We start from the raw sequence: 19,706 nt of genomic DNA, 5'->3' as shown, positions 1-19,706 counted from the left end.
CCCTGTTAGGGTTGGCAGAATGCACCGAATATATTTATTAAGTAAGATTGGTGCGTTCACCACCCGGGATCCACCGTGCAGGAAAGAACCTGTTGCTAAATGAATGGCGGCACTATATGGCGGTACAATGAGATTTCACACACGGGTTAACTTCACCCTGTGTGAAGGAAGCGATCCCTGTTAAGTCACAGGGTCGCGGTACTGCACAGAGAGTGCAAGCAAGGAACCACAGAACTCTATCCCAGGACACAGGATTAGAGTTAGTGTAGACCTCTTGCGATCGACACCACAATTGGGGTATCAGCGGTGACAATTATGCACAGAAGTGCATGCTGTGGGACTTGGGAAAGGTGAGCACTCTAGTAGCGCACGGCACTGCACTGGCGTTCACAGCAGTAGACGCTGCTTCATGTGTTAAAGCTGTGAGTTCAGCCGGGCGATAGATTGCAGCCATACACCTTACGCGAACAGTCATACACAAGGGATGGTTTTTTTAAGGAACGACTTGCACTCATCAACACACACACGATAACAATTGTATACTAGCGCATGGCCGTGCGGTCATGTGAAGCTTATATAGCTGCAGCACGTTCAGGACCCTTCAAAGTAGGACCCATGGATTTGCAGCAGTACCTGAGCATGTGACCCTGGATCTCCATTGAGAGATCTTGCCCTGGGCATGCTCAGTGTGAGCAAAGCAGGATTTAGTCCTAGCACCTTCAGGACCTTCCTGAGCATGTGACCCCAGATCTCCACTGAGATCTTGCCCTGGGCATGTTCAGTGTGTGCAAAGCAGGAATTAGACTCAGAAAAGCCTGCTCGCTGCAGATCAGTGCAGGGTACAATAGCTGAGCCTGGAGAGGCAGTAGTAACCCTTTGCACTGTACCAGTCTCAGCGAGACGCTGGGAGCGACGCCTTCGCTGAGCAGGCTCCACTGCGGCCGATGCAGAATGGGAGACCGCAGTAGACACGGATCGAGATTCCCCCTGTGCAGCAGAGGAAACTCGACTCCTAACATTACCCCCCTCCTAGGGCCCCCCTCCTTGAGCCTCGCTACGCTCAAAAGTTGCAATGAGCAGCGGAGCCCGAATGTGCTCCACAGGCTCCCAGGTTCTATCCTCTGGGCTGTGACCATTCCAGTCCACCAGATAAAATTTTTTGCCACGTACCACCTTGCACCCCACGATAGCATTCACCTTAAACTCATCTGTGGATGAACCCGATGTCCCGGCAGATGACTCAGAGAACCGGGACAAATGAACGGGCTTTAAGAGGGAAACGTGAAAAGTATCGGTGATACCAAGGCGTGGAGGAATAGCCAAACAGTAGACCACAGGGTTGACCTGTTCCAGAACCTTGAACGGGCCAATGTAGCGAGGTGCAAACTTGGTGGACTCAACTCGCAGCCTGATGTTACGGGCGGAGAGCCACACTAAGTCGCCAGGATCAAAGGTCAGAGCGGGGCGCCGGTATGTATCAGCCGAAACCCTCATTCTCTCCTTGGAGGCCCGGATGGTATCCGGAGTGTGGTCCCAGATGTCACGTGCCTCCACCGCCCAGTCTGCCACCCTAGAATCGGTGGATGACACGGGCATGAGCACAGGGACACGTGGATGCTGGCTGTAATTAAGGAGAAAAGGAGTTTGACCAGTGGAATCGGCTACGGCATTGTTCAATGCAAATTCCGCCAAAAGGTAGCAAAGATGCCCAGTCATCCTACCTAGCAGAGACAAAATGTCGCAAGTATGTCACCAAAGTCTGGTTGGTTCTCTCTACCAACCCATTTGTCTTGGGATGATATGCAGAGGAGAGATTCAGCTCTATGCTGAGTAAACGGCAGAGCTCTCTCCAAAACCGAGATGCAAACTGGGGACCCCGGTTGCTGACAATTTTATCAGGCATTCCATGTAAGCAGAAAATATGTTTTATGAACAACACCGCTAAGGCCCGTGCAGAAGGTAACCGTGGAAGCGACACCAAATGCACCATCTTAGAGAAATGGTCGGTGACTACCCAGATAATGGTGCAGCTACGAGACTTGGGTAAGCCCTCCATGAAGTCCATCCCGACCATCTCCCAGGGCCTGTCTGCCACCAGCATTAGGTAAAGTAACCCAGCAGGCCGTTGCCGAGGAGACCGATTCTGGGCGCAGGAGACACACGCCCGAATATAGTCCCCGACGTCACGGGCCATATGCGGCCACCAGTACGTCCTCGCTAAAAGCTCAGATGTCCTCTTGGTCCCAAAATGTCCACCCACTCTGGACGAGCGAGCCCAAGAGAGAACCTCTGGTTGCAAATTCGCTGGTACGACAGTCTTGCCCGGGGGCACGGACTCTAGCGAAACCGGAGCCACAGTTCTCAGGCTCTCTGAAGGGACAATAAGCCAAGGTTCTTCCTCCTCCTCAGATGACACTACAAAGCAGTAGAGAGCGTCGGCACGAATGTTCTTCTCCCCGGAGAAAAAATGGAGAGTAAAATGGAACCGGGAGAAGATCAGGGACCATCTAGCCTGGCGAGAATTCAGCCACTGGGCCGTCTGTATGTATACCAAGTTCTTGTGGTCAGTGAACACTTGGAAGGGAAAGCGAGCTCCCTCCAAGAGATGTCTCCACTCAGAAAAAGCCAACTTCATGGCTAGCAACTCCCTGTCCCCGATGGAATAATTCCTCTCCGCTGGTGTGAAGGTCTTGGAGAAGAAGAAGCAAGGATGCTTCCGACCTTGAGCATCCTTTTGGAAAAGGACTGCTCCAGCACCAACGGATGAGGCCTCAACCTCCATGATAAATGGTTTATCTACATCGGGGCGATGTAGGATGGGAGCGCTAGCGAAGTGTGAATTAATCGAGAGAAAGGCTTTGGAGACCTCCTCTGACCACAACTTGGGATTTGCTCCCTTCTTGGTGAGGGCAACCAAAGGAGCCACCAAAGTTGAGAAGTGTGGAATGAACTTGCAATAGTAATTAATGAACCCCATAAAGTGCTGCACTGCTTTAAGAGAATGGAGTTCCTGCCAGTCCATCACAGCCTGCAGCTTGGCAGGATCAATAGCCAAACCCGGGGCAGAGATGATATAACCAAGGAAAGGCAAGGAATCCTGCTCAAACACACACTTCTCCAACTTGGCGTAGAGGGAGTTTGCCCATAAGAGGTCGAAGACTTTGCGAACATCTCTCTGATGGGAGTCAATATCTGGAGAGTAGATGAGAATATCATCCAGATAGACTACGACCGAGGTGGTGAGCAAATCCCAGAAGATGTTGTTCACAAAGTCTTGGAAAATGGCTGGGGCATTACAGAGCCTGAAGGGCATCACCAGATATTCATAGTGCCCATCCCTGGTGTTAATAGCCGTCTTCCATTCATCCCCCTCACGGATGCAAATCAGGTTGTAGGCACCCCGCAGATCTAATTTTGTAAATACCCTTGCTCCCTGTAGCCTATCAAAAAGTTCAGATATCAGGGGTAATGGGTACTTGTTCTGAACGGTGATGGCGTTAAGATCCTTGTAGTCTATGCATGGACGTAAGTCTCCAGTCTTCTTCTGTATGAAGAAGAACCCAGCCCCTGCAGGTGAGACTGACTTCCTAATGAATCCTCTAGCCAGATTCTCTTGAATGTACTGAGACATTGCCTCCATCTCTGGGAGTGATAACGGATAGACTCGACCCCGGGGAGGCTCAGCACCAGGCAAGAGGTCAATAGGACAGTCATAGGGGCGGTGAGGCGGAAGAGTTACCGCAGCTTTTTTGGAGAACACAACTGCATAGGGCCAATAGTGCTTGGGGAGAGAGGAAAGATCTGCAGGTACCTGCGTTGTAGCAACCTGAACGCACTCCCTCTGACATCTACCCTCGCAGGATTTACTCCATCCCAAAATTCTCCCTGAGGACCACTCTATATGAGGAGAATGATAGCGTAGCCATGGTATCCCCAATAGGACCTCATCAATTCCCTCAGGAATGACTAATAGGGAGATAATCTCCTGATGTGATGGAGACACAGAAAGCGTGATAGGAATGGTTTGGTGGGTAATCTGTGAGGGTAGTGTCGACCCATTTACCACTCGAACGGTTACTGGCTTGGTGAGCATCATCAGGGGTATTGCGTGATGCTGGGCGAATGCAGATGACATAAAATTACCCTCCACCCCTGAATCCACGCATAGCTCTACCATAAGAGTGGATGGGCCTATGGTAATTGTCCCCTTGAAGGACAACTTTGAGGCAAACGTCGCCGTGTCTAGTGTACCACCTCCTACTGCCACTAGACGCTGACGTTTCTCCGACCGCTGAGGACACTTGGAGGCAAGATGTCCTGACTGCCGGCAAACATGACAGACCTTATGTGACTCGGACGCCTGTACTGGGGATTCCAAAGGTTTGGCGAAGGTAGGAGCCAGCCGAAACCTCTGCCTACACTGGGCTCGCTCCAACCTTCGCTCGTAAAAACGAAGGTCTATGCGAGTTGATACAGCTATGAGCTCCTCCAGTGTGGCAGGAATCTCCCTATTGGCCAAAGCGTCCTTCACATGATGAGCCAGCCCCCTCCAAAATACGGGAATGAGGGTTTTATCTGGCCATTCCAACTCAGACGCTAATGTCCGGAAGTGAACAGCAAAATGGCTGACCATGGTTGAACCCTGAGTTAAAGCCAGCAGTTGGAGCGCTGTATCATGGGTGACTTGAGGTCCTACAAAGACCTGTTTCAGAGTGTCCAGAAACCAAGGAACATTCCGCACCACATGATCGTTGCGCTCCCACAGCGGCGTAGCCCACTCCAACGCCCTGTCCGACAAGAGAGATATTATGAATCCCACCTTTGCCCGCTCTGTGGGAAAACGTGCAGCCAGGAGCTCGAGATGTATACCACACTGGCTCACGAAACCCCTACAGGACTTACTGTCCCCAGAGAATTTCTCAGGCAAAGGGAGGTGAGATAGAGTCGGAACAGGGGTGGCAGTGGGTAAAGCTGCTGCAGCCACGCTAGCAGCCTGAACAGCAATTGCGGTAACATCCACCGCCGAGGTTGCACGCTCAAGAGACGCCAACCGGCCCTCCAGCAGCTGGATGTACTCCTGCAATCGCTGTTCATCCGCCATTACTTAGCCAGATCCTGGCACTAGTATAATGTTAGGGTTGGTGGAACGCACCGAATATATTTATTAGGTAAGATTGGTGCGTTCGCCACCCGGGATCCACCGTGCAGGAAAGAACCTGCTGCTAAGTGATTGGCGGCACTATATGGCGGTTCAATGAGATTTCACACATGGGTTAACTTCACCCTGTGTGAAGGAAGCGATCTCTGTTAAGTCACAGGGTCGCGGTACCGCACAGAGAGCACAAACAAGGAACCACAGAACTCTATCCCAGGACACAGGATTAGAGTTAGTGTAGACCTCTTGCGATCGACACCACTATTGTGGTATCAGAGGTAACTATTATGCACAGAATTGCATGATGTGCCACACTAGCGGACGCCACTAACCACCCAGACTTGGGAAAGGTAAGTGCTCTAATAGTGCACTGCGCTGCACTGGCGGTCACAGCAGTTAGACGCTGCTTCGTGTGTTAAAGCAGTGAGTTCAGCCGGGGGCTAGATTGCAGCCATACACCTTACGCGAACAGTCATACACAAGGGATGGTTTTTTTAAGGAACGACTTGCACTCATCAACACACACGATAACAATTGTACACTAGCGCATGGCTGTGCGGTCATGCGAAGCTTATATAGCTGCAGCACGTTCAGGACCCTTCAAAGAAGGACCAATGGATTTGCAGCAGTACCTGAGCATGTGACCCTGGATCTCCATTGAGAGATCTTGCCCTGAGCATGCTAAGTGTGAGCAAAGCAGGATTTAGTCCTAGCACCTTCAGGACCTTCCTGAGCATGTGACCCTAGATCTCCACTGAGAGATCTTGCCCTGGGCATGCTCAGTGCGTGCAAAGCAGGACTTAGACTCAGAAAAGCCTGCTCGCTGCAGATCAGTGCAGGGTACAATAGCTGAGCCTGGAGATGCAGTAGTAACTCTTTGCACCGTACCAGTCTCAGTGAGAAGCTGGGAGCGACGTCTCCGCTGAGCAGACTCCACTGCGGCCGATGCAGAATGGAAAACCGCAGCAGACACGGATCGAAATTCCGCCTGTGCAGCAGAGGAAACTCGACTCCTAACACTCCCTCTGCCAGGCCTGGAGTAACTGTGGATTACTTATTCTTGATGAAGGAGTAATATAAATCCTTAAGCCATTAGGCACAATATTGTTTTTAACATAATTCTCCAGCACCTTAATTTCCCACCATGACTTCACATTGTTTTTGTAACCTGTATATTGATCCTTGAGCAGATTTTTTATGATACCTGAACAGAACTTTTTTTTAAATGATCAACCTGACATGATGGGTCTGAACATCACTGGGTTCGCTCATCACTAATTAAGACTGGTATAGCGCAGGCCAGTATTAATGATGGGCTCCATGGAGTAGGATTGTGCTAAAGTCAATAAGAGCCACATGCCATTTAATGAACTCCGTTCATTTATCTGTGGCATGAGCTTCCGTGTGCCACACTAGAAATGCCAGCAGTTTTGGTGAATTTGAAGAATGAAGTGGTCAAGCTCCATCCCATGCCAACTTCTTCCTGCTCTGCCCATTTTGGAGGAGCTGAATTAAACATCAAAAGTTGTAAAATTTTTGTGGAACACCACGTTGCGCAAATAATTTATGTCCTTTCAAAACATTTACACAATTATTCTAGTGTAAAAGCTTTCATGAATTAGGCACTATGTATTTAGTCATTTATTACATATTTGTTCATGCCCATAATTACTGGATCACAGTTACTTCTTCTTGCTGAATAAATGGTGGCTCTAAGTGGATCATGTGATTGAACTTCCAATAATGGTACGTGCATTCACGTATCTGGTCTATCACTGTGATTTTTAAGACATGTAGTGAGGTAGATCATATGACTAAGAATAATCATGGAACAAGGGATTAGAACTGCTTTTGGTATTTTAATGACTATGTTGTCGGGTATCTCGGGACCAGGAGCTCCTTCCCTGTCCCTAACTCTAGGGGCCCTCTAGCTTGACCTGTTCCCAGGATTACTTCTGATGGTGAAGACATGGGGCCATGTACCTTGCCTTAGCTCCTAAATCCGCCCTCAGTCTGTTCCCTTCCATCACCAAGGGAAGAGGAGAGTAGTGGGTGTACCGTAATACACTAATCAGACTGACAAGCTAATACAAACAGGTTTAAAGGAAAATACCAAACCCCTTAGCGACCGCCGATACGCCTTTTAACGGCGGCCGCTAAGGGTACTTAAAGCACAGCGCCGTTAATTAACGGCGCTGTGGAAAAAGTAAATAGCGCCCCCCAGAGTCAGATTTTCTCCGGGGTCTCGGCTGCCGGGGGTAGCCGAGACCCCAGAGAACATGATTCGGGGTTTTTTTTACCCACCCCGCATTTGCAATCGCCGGTAATTAACCGTTTACCGGCGATCGCAAAAAAAAACAAAAACGCAATATTTTTTTAATTTCTCTGTCCTCCGATGTGATTGCACATCGGAGGACAGAGAAAAGGGGTCCCAGGTAGCCCCCCAATACTTACCTATCTCCCCCAATGCTCCTCGTGGCTCCCGGTGGGTGCCGCCATCTTCAAAATGGCGGGCGCATGCGCAGTGCACCCGCCGGCCGGCCCCGCGAGAATCTTTGGGGTCTCGGCTGTCGGGGGTAGCCGAGACCCCAAAGAGCATGATCGGGGTCGGTTTTACCGACCCCTGTTTTGCGATCGCCGGTAATTAACTGTTTACCGGCGATCGCAAAAAAAAAAAAGTAAAGTGTAATTCTCTGTCCTCTGATGTGATCGCACATCAGAGGACAGAGAAATAGGGGGATTCGGGGACCCTATCATACTCACCTGTGTCCCTGGATCCTCCTGCTGCTCCTCCTGGCCGCCGGCAAAAGAAAATGGCGGGCGCATGCGCAGTGCGCCCGCCATCTCTCTCCATCTGCTGGCCGGCAGGAGAACAGCAGTTGGGGCTAAAATTAGGGTTAGGGTTAGGGTTAGGGCTAGGGTTAGGGCTATGGTTAGGGCTAGGGCTAGGGTTAGGGTTAGAGCTAGGGTTAGGGCTAGGGTTAGGGCTAGGGATAGGGCTAGGGTTAGGGTTAGGGTTAGGGCTAGGGTTAGGGCTAGGGTTAGGGTTAGGGCTAGGGCTAGGGTTAGGGATAGGGTTAGGGCTAGGGTTGGGGCTAAATTTAGGGTTAGGGTTGGGACTAAATTTAGGGTTAGGCTTCTTTCACACTTACATCGGTACGGGGCCATCGCAATGCGTCGGCCCGACACACCGACGCACGTTGTGAAAATTGTGCACAACGTGGGCAGTGGATGTAGTTTTTCAACGCATCCGCTGCCCAATCTATGTCCTGGGGAGGAGGGGGAGGAGTTACGGCCACGCATGCGCGGTCAGAAATGGCGGATGCAACGTACAAAAAAACGTTTCATTGAACGGTTTTTTGTGCCGACGGTCCGCCAAAACACAAGTGATCCAGTGCACGACGGACGCGACGTGTGGCCATCCGTCATGATCCGTCGGCAATACAAGTCTATGGGCAAAAAACGCATCCTGCGGGCACATTTGCAGGATCCGTTTCTTGTCCAAAAAGGACGGATTGCGACGGATGCCAAACGATACAAGTGTGAAAGTAGCCTTAGGGCTAGGGTTGGGGCTAAAGTTAGGGCTAAGGTTGGGGCTAAAGTTAGGGTTAGAGTTGGGATTAGGGTTAGGGTTTGGATTAGGGTTGGTATTAGGGTTAGGGTTGGCATTAGGGTTACGCTTGGGATTAGGGTTAGGTTTGGGATTAGGGTTAAGGTTAGGGTTGTGATTAGGGGTGTATTGGGATTAGGGTTAGGTTTGAGGTTAGGGTTGAGATTAGGATTAGGGGTGTGTTGGATTTAGGGTTTTGATTAGGGTTATGGTCAGGGTTGACATTAGGGTTGTTTTGGGGTAAGGGTTGTGATTATGGTTAGGGTTAGTGATTAGGATTATGGATCAGGTTGGGATTAGGGTTAGGGGTGTGTTGGGGTTAGGGTTGGAGCTAGAATTGGGGGGTTTCCACTGTTTAGGTACATCAGGGGGTCTCCAAACACGACAGCCAATTTTGCGCTCAAAAAGTCAAATGGTGCTCCCTCCCTTCTGAGCTCTGCCGTGCGCCCAAACAGTGGGTTACCCCCACATATGGGCAATCAGCGTACTCGGGATAAATTGGACAACTTCTGGGGTCCAATTTCTCTTGTTACCCTTGTGAAAATAAAAACTTGGGGGCTACAAAATCTTTTTTGTGGAAAAATATATATATTTTTTTTATGACTCTGCATTATAAACTTCTGTGAAGCACTTGGGCATTCAAAGTTCTCACCACACAGTGGTTTACCCCCACATATGGCGCATCAGCGTACTCGGGATAAATTGGACAACAACTATTGCATTCCAATTTCTCCTGTTACCCTTGTGAAAATAAAAACTTGGGGGGTACAATATCTGTTTTGTGGAAAAAAAAATATTTTTTATTTTCACGACTCTGCATTCTAAACTTCTGTGAAGCACTTTGGCATTCAAAGTTCTCACCACACATCTAGATAAGTTCCTTGGGGGGTCTAGTTTCCAAAATGGGGTCACTTGTAGAGGGTTTCTACTGGTTAGGTACATCAGGGGCTCTGCAAACGCAACATAATGCCCGCAGACCATTCTATCAAAGTCTGCATTCCCAAACGGCGCTCCTTCCTTCCGAGCTCTGCCGTGCGCCCAAACAGTGGTGTACCCCCACATATGGGGTACCAGCATACTCAGGACAAATTGGACAACAACTTTTGGGGTCCAATTTCTCTTGTTACCCTTGTGAAAATAAAAACTTGGGGGCTAAAAAATCATTTTTGTGGAAAAAAATTTTTTTTATTTTCACGACTGCATTATAAACCTCTGTGAAGCACTTTGGCATTCAAAGTTCTCACCACACATCTAAATAAGTTCCATGGGGGGTCTAGTTTCCAAAATGGGGTCACTTGTGGGGGATTTCTACTGTTTAGGCACATCAGGGGCTCTCCAAACGCGACATGGCGTCCGATCTCAATTCCAGCCAATTCTACATTGAAAAAGTAAAACGGCACTCTTTCTCTTCCAAGCTCTGCGGTGCGCCCAAACAGTGGTTTACCCAAACATATTGGGTATCGACGTACTCAGGAGAAATTGCACAACAACTTTATTGGTCTAATTTCTCCTGTTACCCTTGTGAAAATAAAAATTTGTGGGCAAAAATATCATTTTTGTAGAAAAAATGTGATTTTTTTTTTTCACAGCTCTACATTATAAACTTCTGTGAAGCACATGGGGGTTCAAAGTGCTCACGACACATCTAGATAAGTTCCTTAAGGGGTCTAGTTTCCAAAATGGGGTCACTTGAGGGGGGTTTCCACTGTTTAGGCACATCAGGGGCTCTCCAAACGCGACATGGCGCCCAATCTCAATTCCAGCCAATTCTACATTGAAAAAGTAAAACGGCACTCCTTCACTTCCAAGCTCTGCGGTGCGCCCAAACAGTGGTTTACCCCCACATATGGGGTATTGGCGTATTCAGGAGAAATCGCACAACAACTTTTGTGGTCTAATTTCTCCTGTTACCCTTGTGAAAAAAAGAATTTGTGGGCGAAAAGATCATTTTTGTGTAAACAAAAGCGATTTTTTATTTTCACGGCTGTACGTTATAAACTTGTGTGAAGCACTTGGGGGTTCAAAGTGCTCACCACATTGAAAAAGTAAAACGGCACTCTTTCTCTTCCAAGCTCTGCGGTGCGCCCAAACAGTGGTTTACCCAAACATATTGGGTATCGACGTACTCAGGAGAAATTGCACAACAACTTTATTGGTCTAATTTCTCCTGTTACCCTTGTGAAAATAAAAATTTGTGGGCAAAAATATCATTTTTGTAGAAAAAATGTGATTTTTTTTTTTCACAGCTCTACATTATAAACTTCTGTGAAGCACATGGGGGTTCAAAGTGCTCACGACACATCTAGATAAGTTCCTTAAGGGGTCTAGTTTCCAAAATGGTGTCACTTGTGGGGAGTTTCCACTGTTTAGGCACATCAGGGGCTCTCTAAACGTGACATGGCGTCCGATCTCAATTCCAGCCAATTCTGCATTGAAAAAGTCAAACGGCGCTCCTTCACTTCTAAGTTCTGCGGTGCACCCAAAAAGTGGTTTACCCCCACATATGGGGTATTGGTGTATTCAGGAGAAATTGCATAACAAAATATATGGTTACATTTCTGTTTTTACACTTGTGAAAATAAAAAAAATGGTTCTGAATTAAGATGTTTGCAAAAAAAAAGTTAAATGTTCATTTTTTCCTTCCACATTGTTTCAGTTCCTGTGAAGCACGTAAAGGGTTAATAAACTTCTTGAATGTGGTTTTGAGAACCTTGAGGGGTGTAGTTTTTAGAATGGTGTCACACTTCATTATTTTCTATCATATAGACCCCTCAAAATGAATTCAAATGTGATGTGGTCCCTAAAAAAATGGTGTTGTAAAAATGAGAAATTGCTGGTCAACTTTTAACCCTTATAACTCCCTAACAAAAAAAAAATTTGTTTCCAAAATTGTGCTGATGTAAAGTAGACATGAGGGAAATGTTATTTATTAACTATTTTTCGTGACATATCTCTCTGATTTAAGGGCATAAAAATACAAATTTTGAAAATTGCAAAATTTAAAAAATTTTCGCCATATTTCCGTTCTTTTCATAAATAATCGCAAGTAATATCGAAGAAATGTTACCACTAACATGAACTACAATATGTCACAAAAAAACAATCTCAGAATCAGCGGGATCCGTTGAAGCGTTCCAGAGTTATAACCTCATAAAGTGACAGTGGTCAGAATTGCAAAAATTGGCTCGGGAATTAAGTACCAAATTGGCTCTGTCACTAAGGGGCTAACCTGCAAATATACTCACACAAACAACAGAGGTAAACCCTGGGGATTGTAGGAAGTAGAAAGTAGGAGAAGGAGGGGGAATAGCACACACCCAAAACCTAGCAACAGTTTCAGATAAATCGACCAAATGCCTTCTCAAAACAACACCCACAAACAACCATCTCCTCACCATGCAGCATGAAGCTAGCTCTGGCAATGAGTGCTTGCCAGGGCCCAGAATATACCAGAGAGGGGAGTGCCCAACAATGAACAGCTGAAAGCCTTGGTGCAGGAAAGCTTCCAAGAGCTCTCAACTGAGCAAATTAACCCCTGCACTGCTATAAGAAACCTGCAACATTTACTATGAAGTGATTCTAAACAGTGCAGGAGTAGGAGAAATCAGATGCTGCAGTCTTCTGGCTCCTCTCTGTTATGGTAAACCCGTGACAGTACCTCCCCATTTCTATGAGGGACCTGTGGGGTCCTTCTAGAGTTCTGAACAAAAATATATACTAACCTCACTACTCATTTGTCCTGCCGCTGTGGCTCCATTTCTGGTTATCTGTAGGATTAGACAAAATTCAAGGTCACCCGTTCATGCATTTTTTTCCACAGGAAATTTGCCTTGAATTTTATGTTCCTTACTGTGCTCTAAAGTCTCCCCAGAGCATAATAAATGTAATGTATACAAATAGAAAATTGTTATACTCCGGTCACTGCTCATTTATTCATCCCCTCCGCTATTCACCACTAGCTATCCTGTCCATGCCGCATCTTTTCCTACCTTCTGCTTGCATTGGAATCCATAGTCTTCCCACGCTGGGCCGAGACATCCCTCTTTCATGAGACCTGGGAAAGTCTTGCACAAGTGTGCTTATAGGTCGCAATGTCACAGAATGTCACCTGTTGCATGTAGGTGCAGAACCCTTCCAGGCCTCATGAAAGCCCAGAAGTCCAGCTTATCATAAGAGGCCAAGGGATTCCACCCCAAGGGGCGTAAGATCAGAAGATGTAGCGCACAATGAACGGGCGGCAAAGAGTAGTGGAGGACCCAAAGGGGTGGGTTGAGAATATAGTTTGTTTTTATTTTTTTAAGCTCCTTATTTATAGCTCTTTATGGTTCAGAAAAATGGTGTCCAGTGGTCTCCAGTCTACTGATTCAGTGCGTAATCGAATTATAAATTAGATATGCAGTTTCAGTAATGTGGATGTTTATTAAATTTGAGTAGAAGTCTATTCCACTCAAATTTATTCGCTCCTCTCTACTGGCTAGTCATAGAGCAACACATGTTTTGACATCCTGACACCATCTCATCAAAACGTGAAATGCTGAGGCTTGGTCATTGCCAGAAGGATTGACAATGACTGAACATCTGGAAATGGATGTCCACATCTAATGTAAAGACACCCAACACTGGGGGGAGAGCTGTGGTGGTACGACAGGTTAGTGATGAAGGGAGTGGATTTATTTTTAACCTGTTCTGTACCTGTTGGCATTCAGATAGATAGCAACAGGTTAACTCCGATTTGCTGGATTCACCAGAAGCAAATCTCAATAATTTTAAATGCAGGCAAATCAAATGTTTTTGTAAAAAATTGAAGCAAATTCTACTTTTAACCCCTTTCTGACCTCGGACGGGATAGTACGTCCGAGGTCAGAAGCCCCTCTTTGATGCGGGCTCCGGCGGTGAGCTCGCATCAAAGCCGGGACATGTCAGCTGTTTTGAACAGCTGACATGTGCCCGTAATAGGTGCGAGCAGAATCGCGATCTGCCCGCACCTATTAACTAGTTAAATGCCGCTGTCAAACGCAGACAGCAACATTTAACTACCACATCCGGCCGGGCGGCCGGAAATGACGGCATCGCCGACCCCTGTCACATGATCGGAGGTCGGCGATGCTTCAGTATTGTAACCATAGGGGTCCTTCAGACCTCTATGGTTACAGATCTCCAGCAGCTGTGAGCGCCACCCATGTGGTCGGCGCTCACAGCACACCTGATTTTCTGCTACATAGCAGCGAAGAGATCATGCTGTGCCTGCTTCTAGCCTCCCATGGAGGCTATTGAAACATGGCAAAAGTAAAAAAATAAATAAAAAAAATGTGAAAAAAATAAAAAAAAATATAAAAGTTTAAATCACTCCCCTTTCGCCCCAATCGAAATAAATCAATTAAAAAAAAATCAAACCTACACATATTTGGTATCACCGCATTCAGAATCGCCCGATCTATCAATAAAAAAAAGCATTAACCTGATCGCTAAACAGCGTAGCGAGAAAAAAATTAGAAACGCCAGAATTACGTTTTTTTGGTTGCCGCAACATTGCATTAAAATGCAATAACGGGCGATCAAAAGAACATATCGGCACCAAAATGCTATGATTAAAAACGCCAGATCGGCACGCAAAAAATAAGCCCTCAACCGACCCCAGATCATGAAAAGTGGAGACGCTACGAGTATCGGAAAATGGCGCAATTTTTTATTTATTTTTTTTAGCAAAGTTTGGAATTTTTTTTCACCACTTAGCTAAAAAATAACCTAGACATGTTAGGTGTCTATGAACTCGTACTGACCTGGAGAATCATAATGTCAGGTCAGTTTTAGCATTTAGTGAACCTAGCAAAAAAGCCAAACTAAAAACAAGTGTGGGATTGCACTTTTTTTGCAATTTCACCGCACTTGGAATTTTTTTCCCGTTTTCTAGGACACGACATGCTAAAACCAATGATGTTGTTCAAAAGTACAACTCGTCCCGCAAAAAGTAAGCCCTCACATGGCCAAATTGACGGAAAAATAAAAAAATTATGGCTCTGGGAAGGAGGGGAGTGAAAAACGAACACGGAAAAATGAAAAATCCCAAGGTCATGAAGGGATTAAAGCAAATACGTAATCATTCCCCAGATAAAGCTATAGCAGGTGAAACATATTTTAGAAGTCGTGGGCCCCTCAAATTTGTGGAAGCTGTCTTTGCCTTTTGAACCTATTTATCCCTTTCGTGCAATCTTTACTTCTTGGGACTGTAAATAAGAAGGTTCTATGACGGTCGGTCTCCAGTTGAAGCTGCACTGTAAGATTTGCACAATATATTCTGTACCTATTATCTAAGAAAAATGTCTTTATATTTCAGACTATGCAAACATAGAAGAGCTGCAGAAACGAGCCAAAAATACGGTAAAGATTGCATAACTATCTATTATCTATCTATCTATCTATTATCTATCTATCTATCTATTATCCATCTATTTATCTATCTATCTATCTATCTATCTATTATCTATCTATCTACACTACCATTCCAAAGTTTAGTGTCACCCAGACACTTTTGTGTTTTCCATGATAACTCATACTTTTATTAATCCAATGAGTTGCCAAATGAATGTAGAATCTAGTCCCGACATTGACAAGAATAGAAAAAAAGATTTTTATTTGAAATAATAATTTTCTCCCTCAATCTTTGCTCCCTTTGCAGCAATTCCAGCATTGCAGACCTTTGGCATTCTAGCAGTTAATTTGCTGTGGTAATCTGGAGACATTTCCCCCCTTGCTTCTAGAAGCCCCTCCACCAGTTGGTTTGGCTTGATGGGCACTTTTTGGCACCATACGGTCAGGTCAGGCTTCTCCCACAACAGCTCAATGGGGCTGAGATCTGGTGACTGCGCTGGCCGCTTCATTACAGATAGATACCAGCTGCCGGCTTCTTCCCTAAATAGTTCTTGCATAATTTGGAGGTGTGCTTTGGGTCATTGTCCTGTTGTAGGATGAAATTGGCTCCAATCAAGCGCTGTCCACAGGGTATGGCATGGCGATGCAAAATGGAGTGATAGCCTTCCTTATTCAAATTCCCTTTTACCTTGTACAAATCTCCCACTTTACCAGCACCAAAGCAACCCCAGACCATCACATTACCTCCACCATGCTTTACAGATGGTGTCACACTCTTCCAGCATCTTTTCAGTTGTTCTGCGTCTCACAAATGCTCTTCCATAACACTTTTTCAATCCTCCTCTGTCCAATGTTTGTGTTCTTTTGCCCATATTAATCTTTTCCTTTTATTAGCCAGTCTCAGATGTGGCTTTTTCTTTGCCACTCTGCCCTGAAGGCCAGCATCCCGGAGTCGCCTCTTCACTGTAGACGTTGACACTGGCATTTTGCGTGTACTATTTAATGAAGCTGCCAGCTGAGGGCCTGTGAGGCGTCGATTTCTCAAACTACAGACTCTAATGTACTTGTCTTGTTGCTCAGTTGTGTAGCGCGGCCTCCCACTTCTTTCTACTCTGGTTAGAGCCTGTTTGTGCTCTCCTCTGAAGGGAGTAGTACACACCGTTGTAGGAAATCTTTAGTTTCTTGGCGCATTCTCACATGGAATGGCCTTAATTTCTAAGAACAAGAATAGACTGTCGAGTTTCACATGAAAGTTCTTTTTTTCTGGCCATTTAGAGAGTTTAATGGAACCAACAAATATAATGCTCCAGATACTCAACTAGCACAAAGGAAGGTCAGGTTTATAGGTTCTGTAATCAGCCAAACTGTTATAAGTTGTGCTAACATACTTGCACATACATACTAACACTGTCACTCAGGACTCAGTCCTGTGTCTCCGCCTTAGCCACTTCCGCGTCCTTCCTCTCCTGCTTCCTGCTCCCCGGTATCAGCTTCCATGGCAATAGTCTCCCTCGGGCCTGCCCCTAACGCTCCCTGTATAGGGGGTGGTCCATCTGGTTAGCTCACCCTTGGGAGGTTCGTTGTCGCGGTACTGTGGGTCCACTCCAGGGGTTCAGAAGTTTTGACACTAACGCTCTTCAACATTTACATCAATGAGATGGCCACTGCTCTGGAATTCTCTTCGGCACAAGGCCCCACACTTCATAACACCTAGGTGAAATTATTGCTATGTGCAGATCTTGAGCCGGTATATACTCAGTGCCCACAATGTGGCCATTGAGTCCGACCAGCACAGAGAGATCTACAAGCCCAGGGAGGAAAGATTGTGCCCACACTCCATGGAGGATAAGATCCACTTCTTGGTACACTGCACTCCAAGTACTCAGCAGTGAGGGCCACTCATTTCAGGGGACTCTCTGATCTCTTCCTGGATTTTAAATCCACGATGAAGGAAGAGAAAACATTTATCCTGCTGGGAGAAGAAGAGTGCGTGGTGGAGATAGCAGCAGAATATGTGAGCATATGCCACAGGCTACGAGAAAGAGAGCTAAAATATGCCATGGACTTTCTTAGCCCCCACCTTGGATGTGACCCATCCATCCTTCCTAGAGTCCCTATCCCTATTCTCTAATGTAAGCCTAATGTAAGCGTGCTTTGGCAAAACCAATGTTTATTTGGTGCCACCAATAAAGCTCATTTGAATTTGAATTAATTTGAATTTAGAAGGAAAGCTTGATAGATAATAGATAGATAGATAGATAGACAGTTTTTCCAATGAAGCTAACATTAAATGATTCAGAAATACATTCTATACATTGTTAATGTGGTAAATGACTATTCTAGCTGGAAATGTCTTGTTTGTAATGCAATATCTTCATAGGTGTATAGAGGCCTATTTCCAACAACCATGATTCCAGTGTTCTTATGGTGCTTTGTGTTCCCTAACTGTGTAAGAAGGCTAATGGATGGTTAGAATACCCTTGAAACCCCTTGTGCAAGTATGTTTCTAAGAATGAGCACGTGAAGGACCTTCGATGATGTCGCGGCTTGTTATTGGTCGCTGAGCGGTCATGTGACCGCTCACGCGACCAATCACAAGCTGCGACGTCATCGAAAGTCCTTAACGCGCTCATTCTTAGGAATGGAAGCATGGCGGTTGCAGCGGTGACAACCAGGGCGCCTCCGAGGGTAAGTATATCAATATTTTTTATTTTTATTCTTTATTTTACACATGAATCTTAATCCCGATACCGATTCCCGATATCACAAAAATATCGGAACTCGGTATCGGAATTCTGATACCACAAATATCGGCCGATACCCGATACTTGCGGTATCGGAATGCTCAACACTAGTCATGAGCTGAATTACAAATGTTCCTTTCTAGTATTTTAAAGCTTTAGCTTTACCTGACATGTCTTATTTTTCACAGAATGAGAAGCTACTTTACGGTATGGTGAACAAATCTGAACCTAGAACTACAAAACACGAAGAAGTATCAAAGGAGCCGGTGGTTGTTTATTCCGCTGTCAAGAGACAAAGATGTTCATAAAAAAATAATAAATTACATAAATACTATATATATATATATATATATATATATATATATATATATATATATATATATATATATATATATATATATACAGTACATATATATATATATATATCTGTGACAAAAATTTAGAGACCACTGCAAAATGTTCAGTTTGTCTGATTTTTCTCTTTTTAGGTATATTTTTGAGTAAAATGTAAATTGTAAGTTTGTTCTATAAGCTACTGACAACATGTCTCCGAAGTTCCAAGCAATAAATTTTGTATTTTTTTCTGAAAAGGAGAAATGGTCAAAATAAAAAAAAAACCCAATGCTTTCAGACCTTAATACTAATGTTGTAGCTCAGGAAGAGTTCAGAAATCAATATTTTGTGGAATAACCATGATTTGTAATCACAGCTTTCATGCGTCTTGGCATGCTTTCCACCAGTCTTTCACACTGCTCCTGGTACAATAATGTAAGCAGTTCTTCTTTGTTTGATGGCTTGTGACTATCCATCATTCTCTTGATTGCATTCCAGAGGTTTTCAATGGGATTCAGGTCTGGAGATCAGGCTGGCCATGACAGGGTTTTGATGTGGTGGTCTCTTAATTTTTGCCAGAGCAGTATATATAAAAAGTCCTTTATTTCAACATAATCCGGACATCCATCTAGCGGTATTGCAGTGTTTAGGGGAGACATGAAGGGGAACAGGTGGAACGATGGCCGTTTCGCACTCACATAGCGCTTCTACTGGTCGAATCTACACACAGGTGTGATCACTTCCTCTTATAGGAGGTGGAAATCCAGCATTAACATATATTTACATATATAACAACACGAATGCAATTTATGAAAAAATTAACATGTCTAATTTTTCATTTAATACTAAAGGTCCTCGTGCCTCAGCATTTAAAATCTATTTTCCCTCTCTGATTAATACGAGGCGGTCATGGTTTCCTCCTTGTACTTGATGCTTTCTAGTCCTGCAAATCACAATAGATGTGGATTGGCTTTATGATGTTGCTGCCTGTGTCTATTCAATCAACGTGATCCTTTGCCTGAAGTAATAGATTTAAAATGTTCTTTGAACCGAAAAAATATTGGACACATAGTTTTCCCTATATAAAAAAAAATTAAAAGGGGCAAAAAAATAATGTACACCACGTATTTCATACGACATGAAATAAAGTCTTTTACGTTATGGTCTATGGGACCCACTTTTATGGATTTTCCTGTAATATGTGAATTGCAAAAAGAGCAATTTCAGCATTTAAAATTTTCTACTAAATTAGATTTATCAAGCCATGTGCTTTTTTTTCTCGGATAGGAATCTATTATGTGTTATATTTTTGCTTTTCTATACGAGAAAAGAGGTTTATTAAATGCTATATCTTGCATGTCAGGGTCACTTTCGATTAAATGCCAATTTTTCCTGTTAGCATTTTGTATACTTGAAACTGAAGACTAATTTTTTGGATTGTTTTGAATCGTCAGTTTTAGATTTTTGTCTCTGTTTTTAATTAATTCCTCGTGTG

At 45.0% G+C, this 19,706-nt stretch overlaps 1 protein-coding gene across 1 annotated transcript in view; it reads left to right on the top strand.

Moving 5' to 3' along the window:
* The window catches only part of LOC138674696 (uncharacterized), a 229,635-nt gene extending 211,449 nt beyond the window's left edge, over positions 1–18,186 (top strand). Inside the window, exons 7-8 of the mRNA XM_069762512.1 lie at positions 15,100–15,143; positions 18,067–18,186. Of these exons, the coding sequence (XP_069618613.1) occupies positions 15,100–15,143; positions 18,067–18,186 (164 nt within the window). The remainder of the gene's footprint in view (positions 1–15,099; positions 15,144–18,066) is intronic.
* Positions 18,187–19,706: the final 1,520 nt, after the last annotated feature.

The sequence above is a fragment of the Ranitomeya imitator genome, chromosome 4 (genome assembly GCF_032444005.1).
Source record: "Ranitomeya imitator isolate aRanImi1 chromosome 4, aRanImi1.pri, whole genome shotgun sequence".
Lineage (NCBI taxonomy): Eukaryota > Metazoa > Chordata > Amphibia > Anura > Dendrobatidae > Ranitomeya > Ranitomeya imitator.
Note: the sequence above shows the minus strand (reverse complement) of the source record. Positions and strands in the feature narration are given on the sequence as shown.